This window comes from Pyxicephalus adspersus, chromosome 11 (genome assembly GCF_032062135.1).
Source record: "Pyxicephalus adspersus chromosome 11, UCB_Pads_2.0, whole genome shotgun sequence".
NCBI classification, from domain to species: Eukaryota; Metazoa; Chordata; class Amphibia; order Anura; family Pyxicephalidae; genus Pyxicephalus; species Pyxicephalus adspersus.
The window spans coordinates 21,939,823-21,957,845 of record NC_092868.1 but is presented as its reverse complement, the minus strand read 5'-3'; the positions used below and the strand labels follow the sequence as shown (position 1 = coordinate 21,957,845).

At 38.4% G+C, this 18,023-nt stretch overlaps 1 protein-coding gene across 2 annotated transcripts in view; it reads right to left on the bottom strand.

Annotated features, from left to right (window-relative positions):
* Window positions 1-18,023, bottom strand: part of MED25 (mediator complex subunit 25) — a 117,428-nt gene that overhangs the window by 19,463 nt on the left and 79,942 nt on the right. Inside the window, exons 15-17 of one of the 2 annotated variants that reach the window (XM_072425514.1) lie at window positions 11,164-11,352; window positions 3,527-3,637; window positions 3,349-3,432 (exon numbers count right to left, since the gene is read on the bottom strand). In XM_072425514.1, the coding sequence (XP_072281615.1) occupies window positions 3,349-3,432; window positions 3,527-3,637; window positions 11,164-11,352 (384 nt within the window). The remainder of the gene's footprint in view (window positions 1-3,348; window positions 3,433-3,526; window positions 3,638-11,163; window positions 11,353-18,023) is intronic. The other variant, XM_072425515.1, reaches the window with a different exon arrangement.

Here is an 18,023-nt window from a genome sequence, read left to right as displayed (position 1 = left end):
AGATCCTTTCCAACGACAATATTTGCACGTGTGCATGTAGCTCTAGAGCCAAGTGATTGCCTTAAATACATTTGTAGATTCTTCCCTGGATTGAGTACTGAAAAATTAAAAGCAGGAATCCTTTATGGACCCCAGATTCTGAAAGTAATAACCGATTCAAATTTTACAAGTTACATGACTGACACTGAAGCTTCTGGCACCGCTATGTCATGGTTGTCTAGAACTTCTTGGGTAACCAGAAAGCATAAAATTATGAAGAACTGGTACAAAACTTGCTCTTAAACTTTACAAATTTGGGTGCTATTATGAACATAAAGGTACACTATCTCCATAGCCATTTGCAAAAGTTTCCAGAAATCCTTGGCGATTTCAGTGATGAACAAGGGGAGAGGTTCCATCAAGATATAAATACGATGGAAGAAAGGTATCAGGGCAGATGGGATAGACACATGATGGCAGACTACTGCTGGAGCCTTTAATGTGATTGTCATGATCATCAACGTAAAAGGAAAACATAAAAAAAGAGTTTTCAACTTCTTTGTGATTAGTTCTGTAAATATACTGATTATAAAATATATTTATATTAAGTTTTTTTTTTGTATACACTGTATAAGTAGACTTAATTTTCATGAAAGTGACAGGACCTAAAAATGTTCTAAATATGGGGGTAAATGAGAGAGCAGAATCAAAGGTGACACCAAGACAGCGTGCCCGACTTGAGGGATGAATGACAGTGTTGTTAACAGTTAGGAATATGTCAGGTGCTCACGTAATCGGCGGGTCTTTTATAGACAAGGCGCTCAAAAAGTTTGGAAATATATGGGAGAAGGGAGATAGGACGGTAGAGAGGAGTCTAGAGAGGGTATCTTCGGGATAAGGAGAATGATGACATGTTTGAAAGCGAAGGGGTACCAGTAGAAAGGGACAGGTTGAATAGTTCGGTTAGGGCGGGGGCCAAGGTAGAGAAATAGGAATGGAGTAGATCAGAAGGAAACAGGTCAAGCAGACAGGTAGTAGATGGAGATGTTGAGAGAAGAGAGGGGACTTCATCAGAGTAAAAGGGCTGAAGAAGGTCAATGATGATTAAAAGGTGGAAGGATGGGTATGGATGGAGAGCAAAGATATCATGTCTGATTTTGTCAATCTTATTTCTAAAGCAGGTGGCTATTTCTTGGGCAGAGAAAGTAGTTGTGGGGGTAGCAGGTGTGTGGTTTAGGAGGGAGTCAATTGTTGAGAAGAGGCTGCTTGAGAGGAAATGACAGAGGAGAAATAATTTTGCTTGGCAACAGTGAGGTCAGTGTTAAAGTGTTGTAGTCTAGCTTTGTAGTCCATGTAGTCCACTTGCACTTAGCTGCACAAACAGTCTTTTGTAGATGTTTGGTGTGATTTTTGTGCCAGGGTCGGGGGTTAGCAGAACAGGGCAACTTTATCCAGAGTCAAAGAAAGAATGTGGTTGAATTGAGTGGCAGCTTTATCTGGAGATGTGATTTTAGAGAGTGGGGGTTAGGGACATAAGGCAGTTTGAGAAAAGATTGTGGTTAAGGTTATGAATATCTCTCTGCCTTGGACCAGGTCTGCGAAAAAGGGGGCAAGAATTAGATAATTTATAGGTGATTGGGTTGTGTTCAGAAAAGGGAAATGGCGAGTTGTCAAGATGGATGAGGTTGCAGAGTTTGGAAAATACCAGGTCTAAAGTGTGTCCGGTGATATGTGTGGGGTCCAAAGCAGGAGGTAATGGAGAGCAGTTTGGCTGAGGAAGGATGGTTTTGGTCATCCACTGCAACATTACAACAAAGTCACCGAGGATGAGGGTGGGCCGGTCATGGGAAAGAATTTGTGGGAGCCAAGAAGCAAAGTTATTCAAAAAATGTGAAACTGGGCAAGGGGGGCGGTGGACAACAGCAACAAGAAGATGTTGGGACGGAAAAGATGGACGGAGTAGACTTCAAAAAAGGTGAAAATGAGAGAGGGTGGGGTAGGAAGGACCCTGTATGTAGTTACCCCCTACTCTATTGTCAGGTTAGGGGTATGTGTAAAGTGCAGGCCTCAATAGGAGAGTGCAGCAGTACAAGCAGAGTCTGAGGAGGAAAGCCACGTTTCAGTGAGAGCCAGGAAATTTGGAGATTTAGAGAAGAGAAGGTTTTGGATAGAGGATACTTTCTTGCCAACAGATCTGGTATTCCATAGACTGCCAGAGTAAGGGGGTAAGGGGTTATGGGTAGGGTAAATCGGAATGAGGTTAGAAGGAGGGAGTATCTTGGTGAAAAGGTAGGGAAGAGAGAGAATGTGGGGGGGACAGGGCTGGGTTAGATGTCACCAGCAAGTAACGCAGCAGAGTGAAGGAGCAGGAAGACAGGGAGGTAATAGACTGGGGAGGACAAAAGGGAATTAAACCAGCAAAGTGACTACAGGGTAAATAAAACATGGAAACAATTAATGGTGATCCACAAGAATACATTAGACAATGTGGCAAACTGAAGTTCATTTAAGCGGCCGCTGTAGTAAAGGTTGTAGTGAGGCTTTCCAGCTTGTTGAGTTCCAGGTGTGGGATAAGGTGAAAAGGCAGTTCAGGATGGTAGAAGCAGAGGTTGTGTTGGATTCCAGGTGGATACTTAATGCCTATTGGCATGAGATGGAAATTTCAGGTTTCATTTGCTGGTTCCATTGGACACATAATTTGGCACTTGAAAGGTGGGCACCTTGCCTGATGTTAATATGAAAGTGCTTTGGACCCTGAATATGGATGGACTGATGGGAGTAACAAAGATGGGATATCTTTTGAACCCGGGTAGGAGAGGGGTTGGCAGGGCAATAAAAATCAATGAGAACTCACCTGGAACAAAGGGATAGTGGTGAACAGAAAATTCGATGAGCAGATTCAAATTTGTGCAAAAAATTAATCTACAATATGATGCAAAACATACCATACACAAATCAGATGAATATTGTAGAGGAACACTAATGGGTAGACAGGGTGGATACCAAAGATATATTATCTCCCTCCTATTGTGTGTAAATTCCCCCACCTACTAGATTGTAAGCTCTTCGGGCCTCTCCTCCTGTATCACTGTCTGTATTAGTCTGTCATTTGCAACCCCTATTTAATGTACAGCACTGCGTAATATGTTGGCGCTATATAAATCCTGTTTATTAATAATGATAATATTAATAATATAGTAGAAGGTTAATTGTCTACTATCTCTCCCCACCCACCATCACCAAAAAATAATAAAAAGTAGTCTCATGTCAGGAAGAGGATATGATATGAGCTTTGGGGATTATGGGAAACTTCTCCAATTTATTGGTTCTGCATTTAATGAACAATTAGAAAGCAATGAGGAAACTTACCAGGCTCTGTGATCGTTGCTGTTCATCCATCATTGTAATTTGACTGACAGACTGCATGCCTGATGCTACCTGCTGACCTGCCATCTGCAGTAAATTACAGTAGAAAATCCCTAGTACAATTATCTATTATCACACAATGCACATAACCACTTACTAACTCTACTGTAAATTAATTTACCTGTTGTGGGACAGTCTGTGTCACAGGTAAAGCACTGGACTGTTTAGATAAGAAGTTTTGAGGGTTGCTTTGTATAGAACCAGTATTCATAGACTGAGATGTGCCCATTTGCTACAAAATAAAAATCACATAAAAGAGCATTAATGAATGAAGCTAATAAAGGAAGGAAGTGTAATGAATATATATTTTTTAAATAAAGATTTTTTTTCCAGTTTTAAACTGCAAAATTTTTTTCTTGGAGTCAACGAATGGACACATGAAGTCTTGAAAGCTTTGGTTATAGTACCATCTTAAGAAATACTGTACAGTGGCAATACAATCTTGTAGGCCAGCCTATAAAATACTTCACACATTTCCTACTACCAGCATGCTTCAGGTTTGTCTAAGTAGAGTTAGGAGAAAGATCATAAACATGAAAAGGGTAGGACCATGTTCTCTGCATGTACGCAAAGAAAAGGTTTTTTTTTTTTTTTTTTGGAGGAGTACAAAAATTTATTTTCTTTGCTTGTCCATGGAAAGGACACAGGAAGTCCGTTACTTTCAGTACAAACAAAAGCTGTGCAATGGAAGGGTGGGCAACATAAAAGCACTAACACTAACTAAAAAAGGGAAAACTAGGGACTTTCTAAAGTTCTAATAAAAGAACAGCCTTAAAGCTGACATTTAATGAGGTTGTAACATTCACCTGATAAAATTTAGGGTATGTTTGATCAAAAGAGAAATCTAGGAAAGAGAAGCTTGCTGCCTGAAAGTCCATTAGGCAGATCTGGAAGAATATACTATAACAGGAAAGGGTGGATCACAATCCTTGAGATCATAGACCTGAATGATGGCTACCTAGGCTATACCTAGAAATGGTTAAAAAGATTATAAAAAAATCCTCAAGTTTCCTTAGTTACTAAAAGAGGTAGATAGGTCTGTGAGAAAAAGTTCACAGAGCATCTGCTGTAGGTTTTACCAGGTCAGTGCACTATGTTTGCCTTGCCCAGGACAGATACAGATCAAATAAGCTTACCAGAAACGTCTCCACCTATACCAAAGCAGATATTAAAGAGAAGGTAAAGCATAGATCCAAGTGCATTTTAAGAGAAGAAAAAAAATTTGGAATAAAGGTTTTTTGTTTTTTTTAAACGGTGAAGATTTGTTTGTAAAAAAAAAAAAAAAAATGTTTTTAACAGAAAATTAACCCTGCTTGTACCTTATATGCATCAAGTGTTCATTGATAAAGTAAGTTCTCTAACCAAATTAAGGCTATTTGAAAGGACTGAAAACCCTGTATATCCCAACAGGACACCAATACATCTCTTTGAATCCCTTGATGAAGCTACATTGGCGAAACACGTCAGTTTAGAGCTGACTGTGTCCTATTACAATTCATGTTTACAAAGCTCAACCAAGATGTCATGATACTTAATGATGAGGACTTTTAGATACATATATATTTCTGTTACGCGTGAGGTTCATTTATGACGAAAGCACAACGTCGCCAAATTAGCACAGAACTTAAGAAGATATGCAAATTATATTTCGGCTGTCCACTTGGTGACCAGGATAAATCCTGGGCTCCACATGTAATCTGTACCAGTTGTTCCAACGGACTGCGTGACCTGCTAAATTTGGGTAAAGCAGCAATGCCATTTGCAATCCGGATAGTGTGGAGAGAACTGCGAGACCATCTAGCCAACTGCTTTTTTGCTGCATCAACAAAAGTGTATATCCCAGCTTCGATTCCTCAATTAGGCCTATTCCCCATGATGATCCATTGCAAGTTTCAGTACTGCCACATGATGGACTTGCTTCTGTAGAAGGTGATGAGGAATGCGCTGGAGTTGCAGCCAGTTAAAACCCCGAATCATCTGATCCTGACTACTTGGCCGATGAAGATTCAGAACCAGAAACCTTTACACAAGCAGAGCTGAATGATCTTGTACGTGATCTAAATCTCTCCAAAGACAAAGCAGAACTTCTTGCTTCAAGAATTAAACAGAAGCACTTGCTTGCAAAGAGTGTAACTGTAACTCACTACAGAAAACAAAATCAGAACTTGACAATGTTCTTCACTAGTGATGGCTCACTGTGCTACTGTCATGATATAATTTCTGTTTTTACCAGTTTGTCACAAGAGCATGTTTCATCTGAATGCCGTATCTTCATTGATTCCTCTAAAGGAAGCTTGAAAGCAGTCTTACTGCATAATAGTAATTCCAAACTAAGTTTACAGATTGCTTATTCTGTTAATCTAAAGGAGTCCTATGACAACATGAAGTTACTACTTGAAGCAATCCAGTAAAAAACACACCAGTGTAACATCTGTGGGGATGTAAAGGTCATTGGCTTGCTGATGTGAATACAAGGAGGATTCACAAAATATTGTGAATTATTGGTTTCCAATGTCTGTGGTAAAGCCGATCTACAGGGGATCAATATGTCAAGCTTGATTAGCTACCAAGAGATACCCATAAGCCCGGAACAAGCAGTGTCAAGTTTCTGCCTCTGGTTGATCCCCATAAAATATTTCTGCCATTTCTCCATATCAAGTTAGGCTTGACGAAGAACCTTGTAAAGGCCATGGGTAAATTAACAAACAAGTACCTTGTTGAGAAGTTTCCAAACATAAGCACTGCAAAAATGAAGAAGGGGATATTTATAGGGTCACAGATCAAGTCTGTTTTGCAGGATGGTGTTTTCAAACAATCTCCCTCAGCAGCTGAGCTAGAAGCTTGGGATGAATTCAAGTGCCTTTGTGAAAATGTCCTGGGCAACCATAAGTCTCTTGCATACAAGGAAGGAGTTCAGAATCTGCTTGATTCATACCAGAAACTGGGTTGTCGCATGTCATTAAAAATAAATTTCTTGCACTCACATCTAGAATTCTTCCTGGAAAATCTTGGTATGGCGAGTGACGAACAAGGAGAACATTTTCACCAGGACATTCAGTTAATAGAGCACTGCTACCAAGGTTTCTCGCATGAAAGTATGATGGCTGACTACTGATGGATGCTGTATCATGACAACCTAGAAAAAGAGTACACATGAAAATCATACTCAAACATTTTTATTAATATGCAAAATGCGCCTTTCTTAGGGATGTGCGAAGGATACCCAAGGGTCATTACATGAAAGTAAAATAACACAAATTGAATTCTAATAAGACGAATATAGATATAAATAATGAAAAAGTATGATACATAGATCAAGTGAGAAGGAAGGGTTTGCAACTGAGCATGTCTGAGTCCTGGAGTTGCCTGGAGGCTGAAGATCCATTTGGTTTCACAAAGTAAAAGTTAGGCATCTATGTCCCCACCTCTGGCATTTGGTTTTAGGTGTTCTAGAGCGAAAAAGCTCAGTATCTTGTGTACCAACATGTAAACCAACTGGTGTTGTTGTTTCTGATGTGACAGAGTAAACGTGCTCATAAGTCCTCTTGCCGAGTTGCTTTTTTGTTTTGCCAACGTAGAAGGATCCACATTGGCAGGTTATGAGATAAATAATTCCTTTGGTGTAGCAATCAATGTACTGGTTAGGATGATGTGTTTTTTCATTGGGAAGAATGATATATAGCGCTTTGTTGATCCAGTTGCACTGAGAACATTTCCCGAATTTAAAGGTTCCCTTGGTGTTGGATGTTAGAGAACAGATGGTTGATAATTGAATAAACATCTACATCCACCACATCGACCTAGGTCCACATACTGCATCACTCACCTGCAAATTGTGTACACCTAGGCTTTTACAACCTGGGTGTGGGCAAGGCTAAAATGTCAAGTTCCGCACAAGATAATGCTGCTTTTTGTATGCCTCGGTGTGGTCCAGAAAATATGACTCAAGATGACACCCATGCAAAATACAGAAAGCAGCAAATTTGGCCAGAGCTCTATGATTTTGACCAGAAGACAAAACTCTTTCTAAATCTTCTACACTGATAAGGTCTTCAAGACGACTCCCTAACTTGACTTGGCTGGCATCTGTCATGAGGATCCTTCAAAAAACCGTTGAAAAACAAAAATATCTTTATTTCCAGAGCCAGATTCATGAGCCACCAGGCCAGGGATACAAATGAATCAGCCTTTCCAGGGATCGGACTGATTGTTTCACTATTAGGGAGTATTGTATTAAAGTAGTAAGATGTGAAACTGGGCAAACTAACCACCCGACCGTTAAACCCGACCTTGGTTCGGGTTTATCGATTTTGCAAAAATCGATAAACCCGAACTTTTCTCACTGTTTAAATCCCCTCACTTACCTGGTCCCCCCAGCGATGATCCGTTCTGTTCCAGCATCAATCACTAAAAAAAAAATACTCACCTTCTCCCCGCAGCTCCTCCAGACACGTCTTCTGTCTTCTTTCTTCATCCGGCGAGTGCAGTGACGATCTACGGGGTTTCCCGGTGACGTCGCTGCATGTGTCGGTGCGGGCGGGAAATTCAAAATCCTTTGCATTGAACTCAATACAAAAAAGCTGTATTGAGTCCAATACAAAGAAATCCTTAAATAATATATATATATATAATTGTATTATATATATATATTATATAAGCTACTGTACAGGTACATTACATTATACACTATTTTTTCTTTTAAAGATTGTTTTTTAAAAAATTTTTTTTTTATGTTTTATAAAAAATATTTTATTATGAAATTTATAAAATTTTGGACATACTTCAGTGAGGTATGCGGTAATTAGGTGAATTATAAGTAATTATTGAGTAATTCGGTGAATTATAGCCTACAATCTAAAATAAATTTCCATGCAAAATAATTTACACTTTTTGCATGGAAGTTTGGAAAGAATTAGAACAGCCGGCGTTCGCGTCCCTCAGCGATCCCTGATGATGTCCATGCGTGCGCCCGTCGATGGGGGTCGTAGCGGGAAATTCAAATATTTTGTATTGGATTCAATACAAAGTCCTGTATCCAATCCAATGCAAAATAATACAAAATATATTTATGTGGTTTTGTCTATATGTATGTGAGGTTGGACTGTTGGACACTAGGCAGGTGTTTTAGAAAAATATATTACTATACAGTATACCGAATTATCGCATTTTCAGTATTTTTCATTTACTTATGTATTCTTGTTTAAGCTGATTTTTGTGTCTTTCATTTAATTTTATTAAAAGTAATTTTTTTTTTTTTTTTTACATGATTGTGTGTTTCAAACATTTTTTATATTCATGATATCTACTAGAACCCTGTTTGGACATATTTCTGTAAGTTACAGGTCTACAATATAAAAAAAAAAAAAATTTCATGAAAAACAGTGTACCCCTTTTGGTACAGAAATCTAGACATCAGTGTATCGCCCGGGTGGTTAAACTGTGGTGAAGAAGGCTATTGTACAACTAAGATTTAAAAGCAGAGAGTCAGATGACTTCTGGACTGGGGAGCTCAAAGCAGAAAATAGGGAATCTAGGCTTGTTTCTGTGAAAGCCTCAGTTGTGTCCAGGGCAGAGTCAAGGAACAAGATTTTCAAAACAATGAGTCTGCTTCAGTATCAAACTGAACCACAGTATTATCTAGACATTCAGGGCCATGTTTTTCTATAGTGCCCATGGAGAGTCAGAAGGAAGAAAGAAGCATAACTGTAGTGTGTAGCACTAAAAAACATACTGTACCCAAGCCACAGAAATGCAAGTTTTCAAAGCTCCCATCCTGAATATCAAATGTCCTACCACTATGAAAAGTGAAAGCACACCTTCAGCAGAGAAGATTTGTATGAAGATTTGGCAGAATAAAAGAGGTCATACAATACAAGGTATATGGGAACCAAGTCTCAACAAGGAAGTTGAAAAAGTGCAGAAATGAAAGACAAATTGTAACAGAAAAGAGGAAGAACTTGAAGTCTGCTTCTTAGGTTTCCTTACTGATGACAGTTAGGTCATAAGTTGCAAATAAAGGTTCAAAATACTTGTCAAAGTATTTTTGTATATTAGAGGGTATAATACAGTACTATTCAGTGTTTTGAAGAATTTTAAGGTGCATATGACTAGAATCCTCACTGTCTATAACTAAAGTATTGTCTCCCTTATCAGAGGGCTTAATTGTTATATTACCATTAGCTCTTAGGTTTTTTTAGTGCCTGGGTCTATGATCTGGTTACGGTACTGGGAAGGCAGCAATCAGCTGCAATATATTTATTTTACAAACCAATTTCACATAAAAGTCAATATTGGGAATCTGCTTTCTAATTAGATTTGATTTTATGTATTAGATTACAAAAAATAGATCAACGCCTAGTGCAATTTGCTGCAGAACCTTGCAGCGCGTTGCATGTCATTAGTCTCCTCCGTTAAGTTGGGGCATTAGCTTGATCGGGCAGGGAAGGGGCGGGTCCATTTCCATCCCTCTTTCTCTCTCACACACCCCTCTCTAACCACGCAAGCATGACACTTCACGCATGTGTATCAACCCCATTGAGATGCCGATCCCCAGCCTATTTTAGGCAGGGATATTTGTCTGTTCGCTCCTGCTCATACCAAATACTTTATCAAAAATATTATTCCGATATGTATCTTGTTCAACATAGGATATGATGTGTTTGGACCCATACCATTACTCTTTTAAACAATGCATGTATGGACTCTATTACTTTTATAAGCAATTCCCATTTCAACCCACTTTTTATAACTTTTTCAACTACTTAAGATACAATTTATAATAATGATCATTTTGCAATCCATATTATTTACCTCCAATCTTTATTTCATATTGACGTTTGCCACACAAAAAACCCAGCTGTTCTCGCTTTTTTTTCCTATTTCATTGATCTATCAAGAAGTGCAGCTACTTGAATAATAAACATACAATCTGCATTTGCAAATCCAGGATCTACACCTGAAACTATGATTACCTACAATATTTGAGCTATGGCTATAAACGTAAAAAAAATAAATAAATAAATATAAATAAAGTGAACAAGTTTTTTATGTGAATTTTGTGTAACAATTTTGGAAGTTTTATCTCTCTCTCTTTCTCTCTGAATATTACCGTCTCACATAAATTTTATGTGAGATGGTAATAGTCGTACTTATCAGATAATTCCCAAATATGATTTTGATATGCCAAAACTAGCTTCATTCCACAATGAATTACCAGTGTTCTGGTATGTGGTCAATTCAACCCATTAAATAACGTTAAGCAGTATAAGAGATTTATACTTTTTCAGAACACACTACTTAAAAGGATCAGCCAAGGCAGATATTTAATTTGTGAATAGATGCCAATGAAGAAAAATCTACAAAATAATATGATACTATATATCTGAAATACTTCAGCAGCGAGTTCTAGCCAAAGGTTTCCTGTTTTACCAATTCTGACCCATTAGCAAATAAATGGATAACCCATCTTCTGCAAAACTTTCTGTAAATTTGAAATACAGTGGAAAGTTGCAAAAGCTGTATAAGAGGATTTGTAAACATTCAGAAATCTTTCTGCCAGGAACCAGGTAATGAAGCTTACTCAAATGCAATAAAAATGTAAATATTGGTTTGGGTATTCCCTAGGTAGGTGGGCAGTCATAGTCCAACAACAATAAAGGAAAGTTTGTTAGAACATGCTAAAATACATATTGTGAGTAAAAGAAAAACTTTACGAAGAAGAAACAAAATTAGAACAGCATGCCATTAGATAGTGCTTACATTTCGTTGCTGGTCAATCTTCTGCATCTGCACTTGTTTGTGATTGGTGATTACTTGTCGGATGCCATTGACAAAACCGCTTTGATCATATGGTATCAAGCCCATAAAGATCCTCTTTTTAGAAGAGTAGAGTAGCATAAGAACGCGTACCTCACAAGGTGTGGTATGAGGAAAGTGAACACAACCCGCCTAAAAAGTAAGATGGAAAAAAACTTTAAACTATACAAAAAGAGAAAACCTAATACCATCATGCTAAAACCTTCCAGGACTACAGATAACTATTCTATTACCAGATTATAACACTGAAAAATTGCAGGACAAAAATTTAGGACAAAAAAAAAACATTGAAGCTCTTCACATTGGTGTAAATAGTAGTAAGGAGGAAAGGAATATACAAGTGTTCAGAATAATGTTTCCATACACACAAATGCATTAAGAACACAGTACAATTGATATTATTATTATTATTAATAAAAATAAACAGGATTTATATAGTGCCAATATATTATGCAGTGCTGTATTTACTTAATTGCAAATAAAAACATTTAGAAAAGTTTGTCAATTTTCTGTTACTCCTTTAAAGAAAGTGAAAAAAGGGAATACTATGCTGCCCGACAGCGTTTGGTGTGCAGTTAGCTGTGTTTTAGACCTCAAAATAACATCTAGGAAACAGCAGACTGTATACCGAGTGCTAGCAGCATTGTTGGGTTTAAAGCAGACCTAAACCTAATTTAAATAAAGGGGGGGGGGGGGGATGCCCTTTCCCTTCTGTCTCTATCGCCGTGCCAAAGGAAGATTGCAGAATGACGCGGGACCCTATCCAGAAAACCTAGTTTATTTTTGCATTACATGCTCAAACCACCAGTGTGGCATCAGAGGTCCAAAATGTATTTTGATGTTGATTATCTACTGACTTTTCTTAGTGTTAATTGACACTTAGTTGGGGTCCATATGCGCCAAAAAGGAAGAAGTCAGGTACTATCAGAGCAACACTTTGTAAGAAGGCTCAACCGCCTGTACACTAATGGAACAGGAAGAAACAGCCTTCCAGATGTCCATCCGGGTTGGATTCCCACCAGCACACATAAGAGTAAAATTCATTCCACTACATTCACACATAAGGGGAGCGAAGACAAGGTCAGCACTTGAATTTATTTAATCATTCTGTGCTCAAAAGGCTTAGTTTGAGGTTTTCTAGGAATAAAATGTAAATCCTTAAGTGATTTAAAAATTGCACACATTGCAGGGCAAGAAACGTGCCCACTATCCTAAAGACATTAGCTAAAACTGGAGCATGCTGTTGCAGCCTGGGTTCTATACACTAGAATCACCCCAAGCCTCATTTGTGCTACACAAAACATGCAATTTATTGAAAAAATTGAGGAAACAAAGCGTTTTTTCATATGGAAACAAAGCGGTTTTACATTCAACCTGGAACAAGCCTATAATACAGAAAGAGGCCTAGGAATTAAAAAAAAAAAAAAAATTATATAGAAAAAAATTGTATGCCTCTTTCTTTATTTGTAGAAGTTAAATTTCAATGGTAACTTTATTGCACAGGCTAACAATAATTAACAATTTTCCTCTATGAAAAACTGCATATTCTTCATGCTCTTCTCATTTGTTCTTTTTTCTTCTTATGAATTGCTGCATTCATTTGGTTTCACATTGCATTCTCTGTCACAGTAAAACAAATAACTCCATGATAATTCCTGATAAAAATCCAGATAATTCCTGATTATTGAGCTTACCTGTCAGTATAAACTCTGCGGGGTCCACACATAGGCTGCTGTTCAATAGACACGAGTGATGCCGCTACTACAATTCCCGGCATCACTTGGTCTATAAAATGCTGGGCCATGCATAGGTAGAGAGGCCGTTGGTCTAAAGACACGAGTGATGACGGGAATTGTAGTAGCGTCTATAGAACAGCAACTTATTAATAAGTGCAGCTGCAATTCATATTAGGAATTCTTTTGGGGGCCGAAAAAAAAAAAAAAGGTGCCAGGCCAGATTTGACATGCTGGCCAGAGATTGACACCCCTGTGCTAGACCAAGTCCCATGACCATTATATTCAAATTTCTCTAAATAAACAAAAGAGTATAGTAAATAGTAATTAATAGTGCATAATTCTCCCAGTCCCTTTCTGGTGGGCAAATCCGGCAGCTGAGCCTCCCCCGCCTCCCATAGTAGGTTAGGTTGAAAAAAAGACATAAGTACATCAAGTTCAACCACTAGGGAAATAAACATATCCAAGATTTAAAACCCTTTCAGACATAGTTGGTGCAGAGGAAGGCAAAAAAAACACAGGTACAATTTGCTTCAACAGGGGAAAAACATTCCTTCACGATTCCATGAGGCAATCGGATGTTCCCTGGATCAACAGTCACTGTTAATTTTACTTTAAAGCTTTAATACCCAGTTATATTCTGTGCTTCTAGAAAAGCATTCAGCTTTTTCTTAAAGCAATCTATAGTAGTTGCTGAAACTACCTCCTGAAGGAGCCGCTTCCACATTTTTACAGACCTTACAGAGAAGAATCCCTTCCTTATCCAGTGCTTAAACTTCTTTTCCTCCAGATGCAAAGAGTGCCCTCTTGTTCTCTGTAATGATCTCAAAGTGAATAATGGGGAAGAGAGTTTTCTATATGGACCATTTATATATTTACACAGGGTGATCATATCCCCCCTTCTCTTCTAAAGGGAGAATAGATTCAGTTCAGCTAATCTCTCCTCATAGATGAGCTCCTCCATTCCTTTTATTAGTTTAGTTGCCCTTGTCTACACTCTCTCCAATTCCACAATGTCCTTTTTGTGAACTGGTGATCAAAACAGGACTGCATATTCCAGATGTGGTCTGACCAATGCTTTGTACAGAGGCAGGATTATGTCTATCCCTGCAGTCCATTTCTCTTTTAATACAAGAAAGTACTTTACTAGCTTTAGATATTGCAGCTTGGCATTGCATGCTGTTATTAAGTCTATGATCTACCAGAAACCCCAGATCCTTTTCTATTTCTGACTCCCACAAATGTATTCCCCTTAGACAGTATGAAGCATGCATGTTCTTAGCCCTCAAGTGCATAACTTTACATTTATCTATATTAAATGTCATTTGCCACTTGACATTCTGTATGGACCTATTTCCATTACATAATTTGGTGTCACCTGCAAACACAGAAATGGTACTTTTAATCCCAAACTCTATATCATTTATAAAGATGTTAAACAGTAAAGGCCCCAACACTGAACCCTGGGGTACACCACTAATAACCTTAGACCATTCAGAGTATAAATCATTAGTTACAACTCTCTGGATGCGGTTTTTAAGCCAGTTCTCTATCCATTTACAGACTGACTTTTCTAAACATATTGACCCTAACTTGCATATTAACAGTCTGGGGGGTACTGTGTCAAATGCTCTAGCAAAGTCCAAGTACAGTATATCAACTCCTATTCTACTGTTTACATGTTTACTTACTTCCTCATAAAAAGAGTAAATTTGTTTGACAACTTCGGTCTTTCTTAAAGCCATGCTGACTATCACTTAAATTTTTTTTCGAGCAGAAACTTCTCTCTGTGGTTCCTTATCAAACTCTCTAGGACCTTTCCAACTATGGACGTTAAACTAACCAGTCTGTAGTTACCTGGTAATGACTTTGCTTTCTTTTTCTCTTGATGCAAAAAGTGCCCTCTTGTTCTTTGCAATGATCTCAAAGTGAAAAAACGTCTCTTCTAAAGGGAGAATAGATTCAGTTCAGCTAATCTTTCCTCATAGATGAGCTCCTCCATTCCTTTTATTAGTTTAGTTGCCATTCTCCACACTCTCTCCAATTCCACAATGTCCTTTTTGTGAACTGGTGACCAAAACTGGACTGCATATTCCAGATGTGGTCTGACCAATTCTTTGTACAGGGGCAGGATAATGTCTCCGTTTCTGCAGTCCATTCCTCTTTTAATACAAGAAAGTACTTTGCTAGCTTTAGATAATGCTGCTTGGCATTGCATGCTGGTTTTAAGTCTACGATCTACCAGAATCCCCAGATCCTTTTCCATTTCTGACTCCCCCAAATGTATTTCCCCTTGACAGTATGAAGCATGCATGTTGTTAGTGCCCAAGTGCATAATTTTACATTTATCTATATTAAATGTCATTTGCCACTTGGCTGCCCAATCAAACAGTACATTCCGGTCTGCTTGTAGATTATAGACAACCTGTATGGATCTAATTTCATTATATAGTTTGGTGTCATCTGCAAACACAGAAATCCCTTTTCATCCCAAACTCTATATTATTTATAAAGATGTTAAACAGTAAAGGTCCCAACACTGAACCCTGGAGTACACCACTAATAACCTTGGACCATTCAGAGTATGAATCATATCATATGAATATGAACTGCTACACCATTGTATACCTGTTTACTTACTTCCTCATAAAAAGGGAGTAAACTTGTTTGACAACTTCTGTCTTTCTTGAAGCCATGCTGACTAACACTTATATTATTTTCTAGCAGAAACTCCTCTATGTGGTTCTTTATCAAACTCTCTAGGACCTTTCCAACTATGGACATTAATTGACCGGTCTGTAGTTACCCGGTAATGACTTTGCTCCCTTTTTGAATATAGGAACCACACTGGCCTTACGCCAATCCATTGGTACCTTGCCAGTGAATAAAGAGTCTCTAAAAATTAAATATTTTGGCTTTGAAATAACCAAGCTCAGCTCTTTGAGGACAAGTGGATGTAATCCATCAGATCCTGGTGCTTTGTCAACCTTAATTTTTCTCCAGCTGTTTCTCAATCCTATCAATTCTGAGCCATTGTGACTCATTTAATGCAGTGACATTGCTATTATGAATTTGGACTTGAGCTCTGCCATTTTCCTTTGTGTACACAGAGCTAAAAAAAGTGTTTAGTAAATCTGCCTTGTCTTTATCCCCAGTTACTAACCCAGCGACATCCTTTAGGGGGCTCAGATCTGATCTTTTTGCTATTAATATATTTCAAAAAATTTGGGGGTTTGCCTTACTTTCCTGTAATCTTGCAACTTTGCAATCTGTCTTCCATTTTGAAGTTTTGCACATTTTATCTCCCTTTTACATCTTTTGTTACATTCTTTATAGTTTTCAAATGATGAAAGTGATCCTTCATTTTTATATTTTTGGAATGCCCTTTTCTTGTTCCTTATGGCTTTGTTACCATCAGCTGTGGGCCACATGTTTTATTTCAGCCTCTTAAACTTAATTACCCATTGGAATATATTTTTCAGTGTGCTTTTGTAGAACAAACTTGAAACATTCCCATTTCTGTTCAGTGTTCTTTGAGGACAATAATGTCTCCCAGTCCAAGTCACAGAGAGCCACCCTTAATGAAGGAAAAATTGCTCTCTTAAAATTAAATGTTTTTATCCTTCCTATTTTTGCTTCCTGTTTACAAGTTACAATAAATGAAATCATATTTTGGTCACTGCTACCCAGATTCTCTTTTATATGCACATTTGTTATAAGCTCTGCATTGTTAGGAAGAACTAGGTCCAGCAGAGTATCATTTCTAGTTCGGGCTTCTATAAACTGTACTTTAAAATTATCTTGTATTGAATTCACAAATTTCCTCCTTTTTGCTGCTCCTGTAGTGCCATTAATCCAGTCAATGTAAGGGTAGTTGAAATCTCCCATGATTAAAACACTTCCACTTTTTGCTGCTTTTTCTATCTGTGATAGAAGTTGATTTTCTATTTCTTCCCTAGCACTGGGGGGGCCTATAGCTGACTCCAATATTTAATTGTGTGTTAGTCAACCACACATTCAACTCCACTTATAATGCCTCAACCTCATTGCTTGTTCCATCCGCAATTTCTTCTTTCACATTCACTTTTAGATCACTTCTCACATACAAACACCACCACCCTTTCTTTTGAGTCTGTCTTTACGAAAGAGAGTATACGCAGGAATACTGACAGCCCACCATGTGAAGAACAAGGCAAGGATTTGGCAATGCAAACGAAGTCATAATTCTCATCACTCATTAGGGCTTCCAACTCCCCTATTTTGTTTGCCAGACTTCTAGCATTGGTGAACAGGCTCTTTAAACCATTGCTGCTTTTACTGTCATTGTTTGACAAATTCTTTTGTTTCTGAGTACCACTAGTACTGCACAATCCAATGTTTGTTTGTCACAACTATTATCCATAACCCTCCCCCCAACGATCCCTAATCCATCCTCCACTAGTGTCCGACCCCTGAGTAACCTTTCTGCCACCTTTTAACTTTCCCACCCCCCTCTGTCCTAGTTTAAATATCCCTCCACCATACCCGTAAATCTTTCCCCTAGCATAGCAGACCCCCTTTCATTTAGGTGCAAACCATCTCTGCACCTAAAAAAACCTTTCCCTTTTGCACCAGATCGGAGCCAATGCGTTTAGTTGTCTAAGCTCCCTCTCCTTTTCTTGTGTTGCGCAAGGCACAGGCAATATTCCAGAGAAATAAGCCTTGGAGGTTCTTTTCTTCAATTTGAAACCTAGTTCCCTAAACTGATTTTTAAGGATCCTCCATCTTCCATCTATATTGTCATTGGTTCCAACATGGACCAAGACAGGTGGGTCCTGTCCAGCCCCTCCCAGTAATTTGTCCACTCGGTCCACCACATGCAAAAACCCTGGCACCAGGGAGACAGCAAACCATTCGGTTGAAAGGGTCCGGGCAACAAACTATTCTATCTGTCCCCCCGATCATAGAATCCCCTATGACAACCAATTGTCTTCGCCTTCTTGCATTTCTCTCTCCACCACTACTAGATGTTCTGCTCTCCTGGCTTTTAAGGGTAGCAGTAACATCTAGAGTTGCCACCACTAGGTCTGC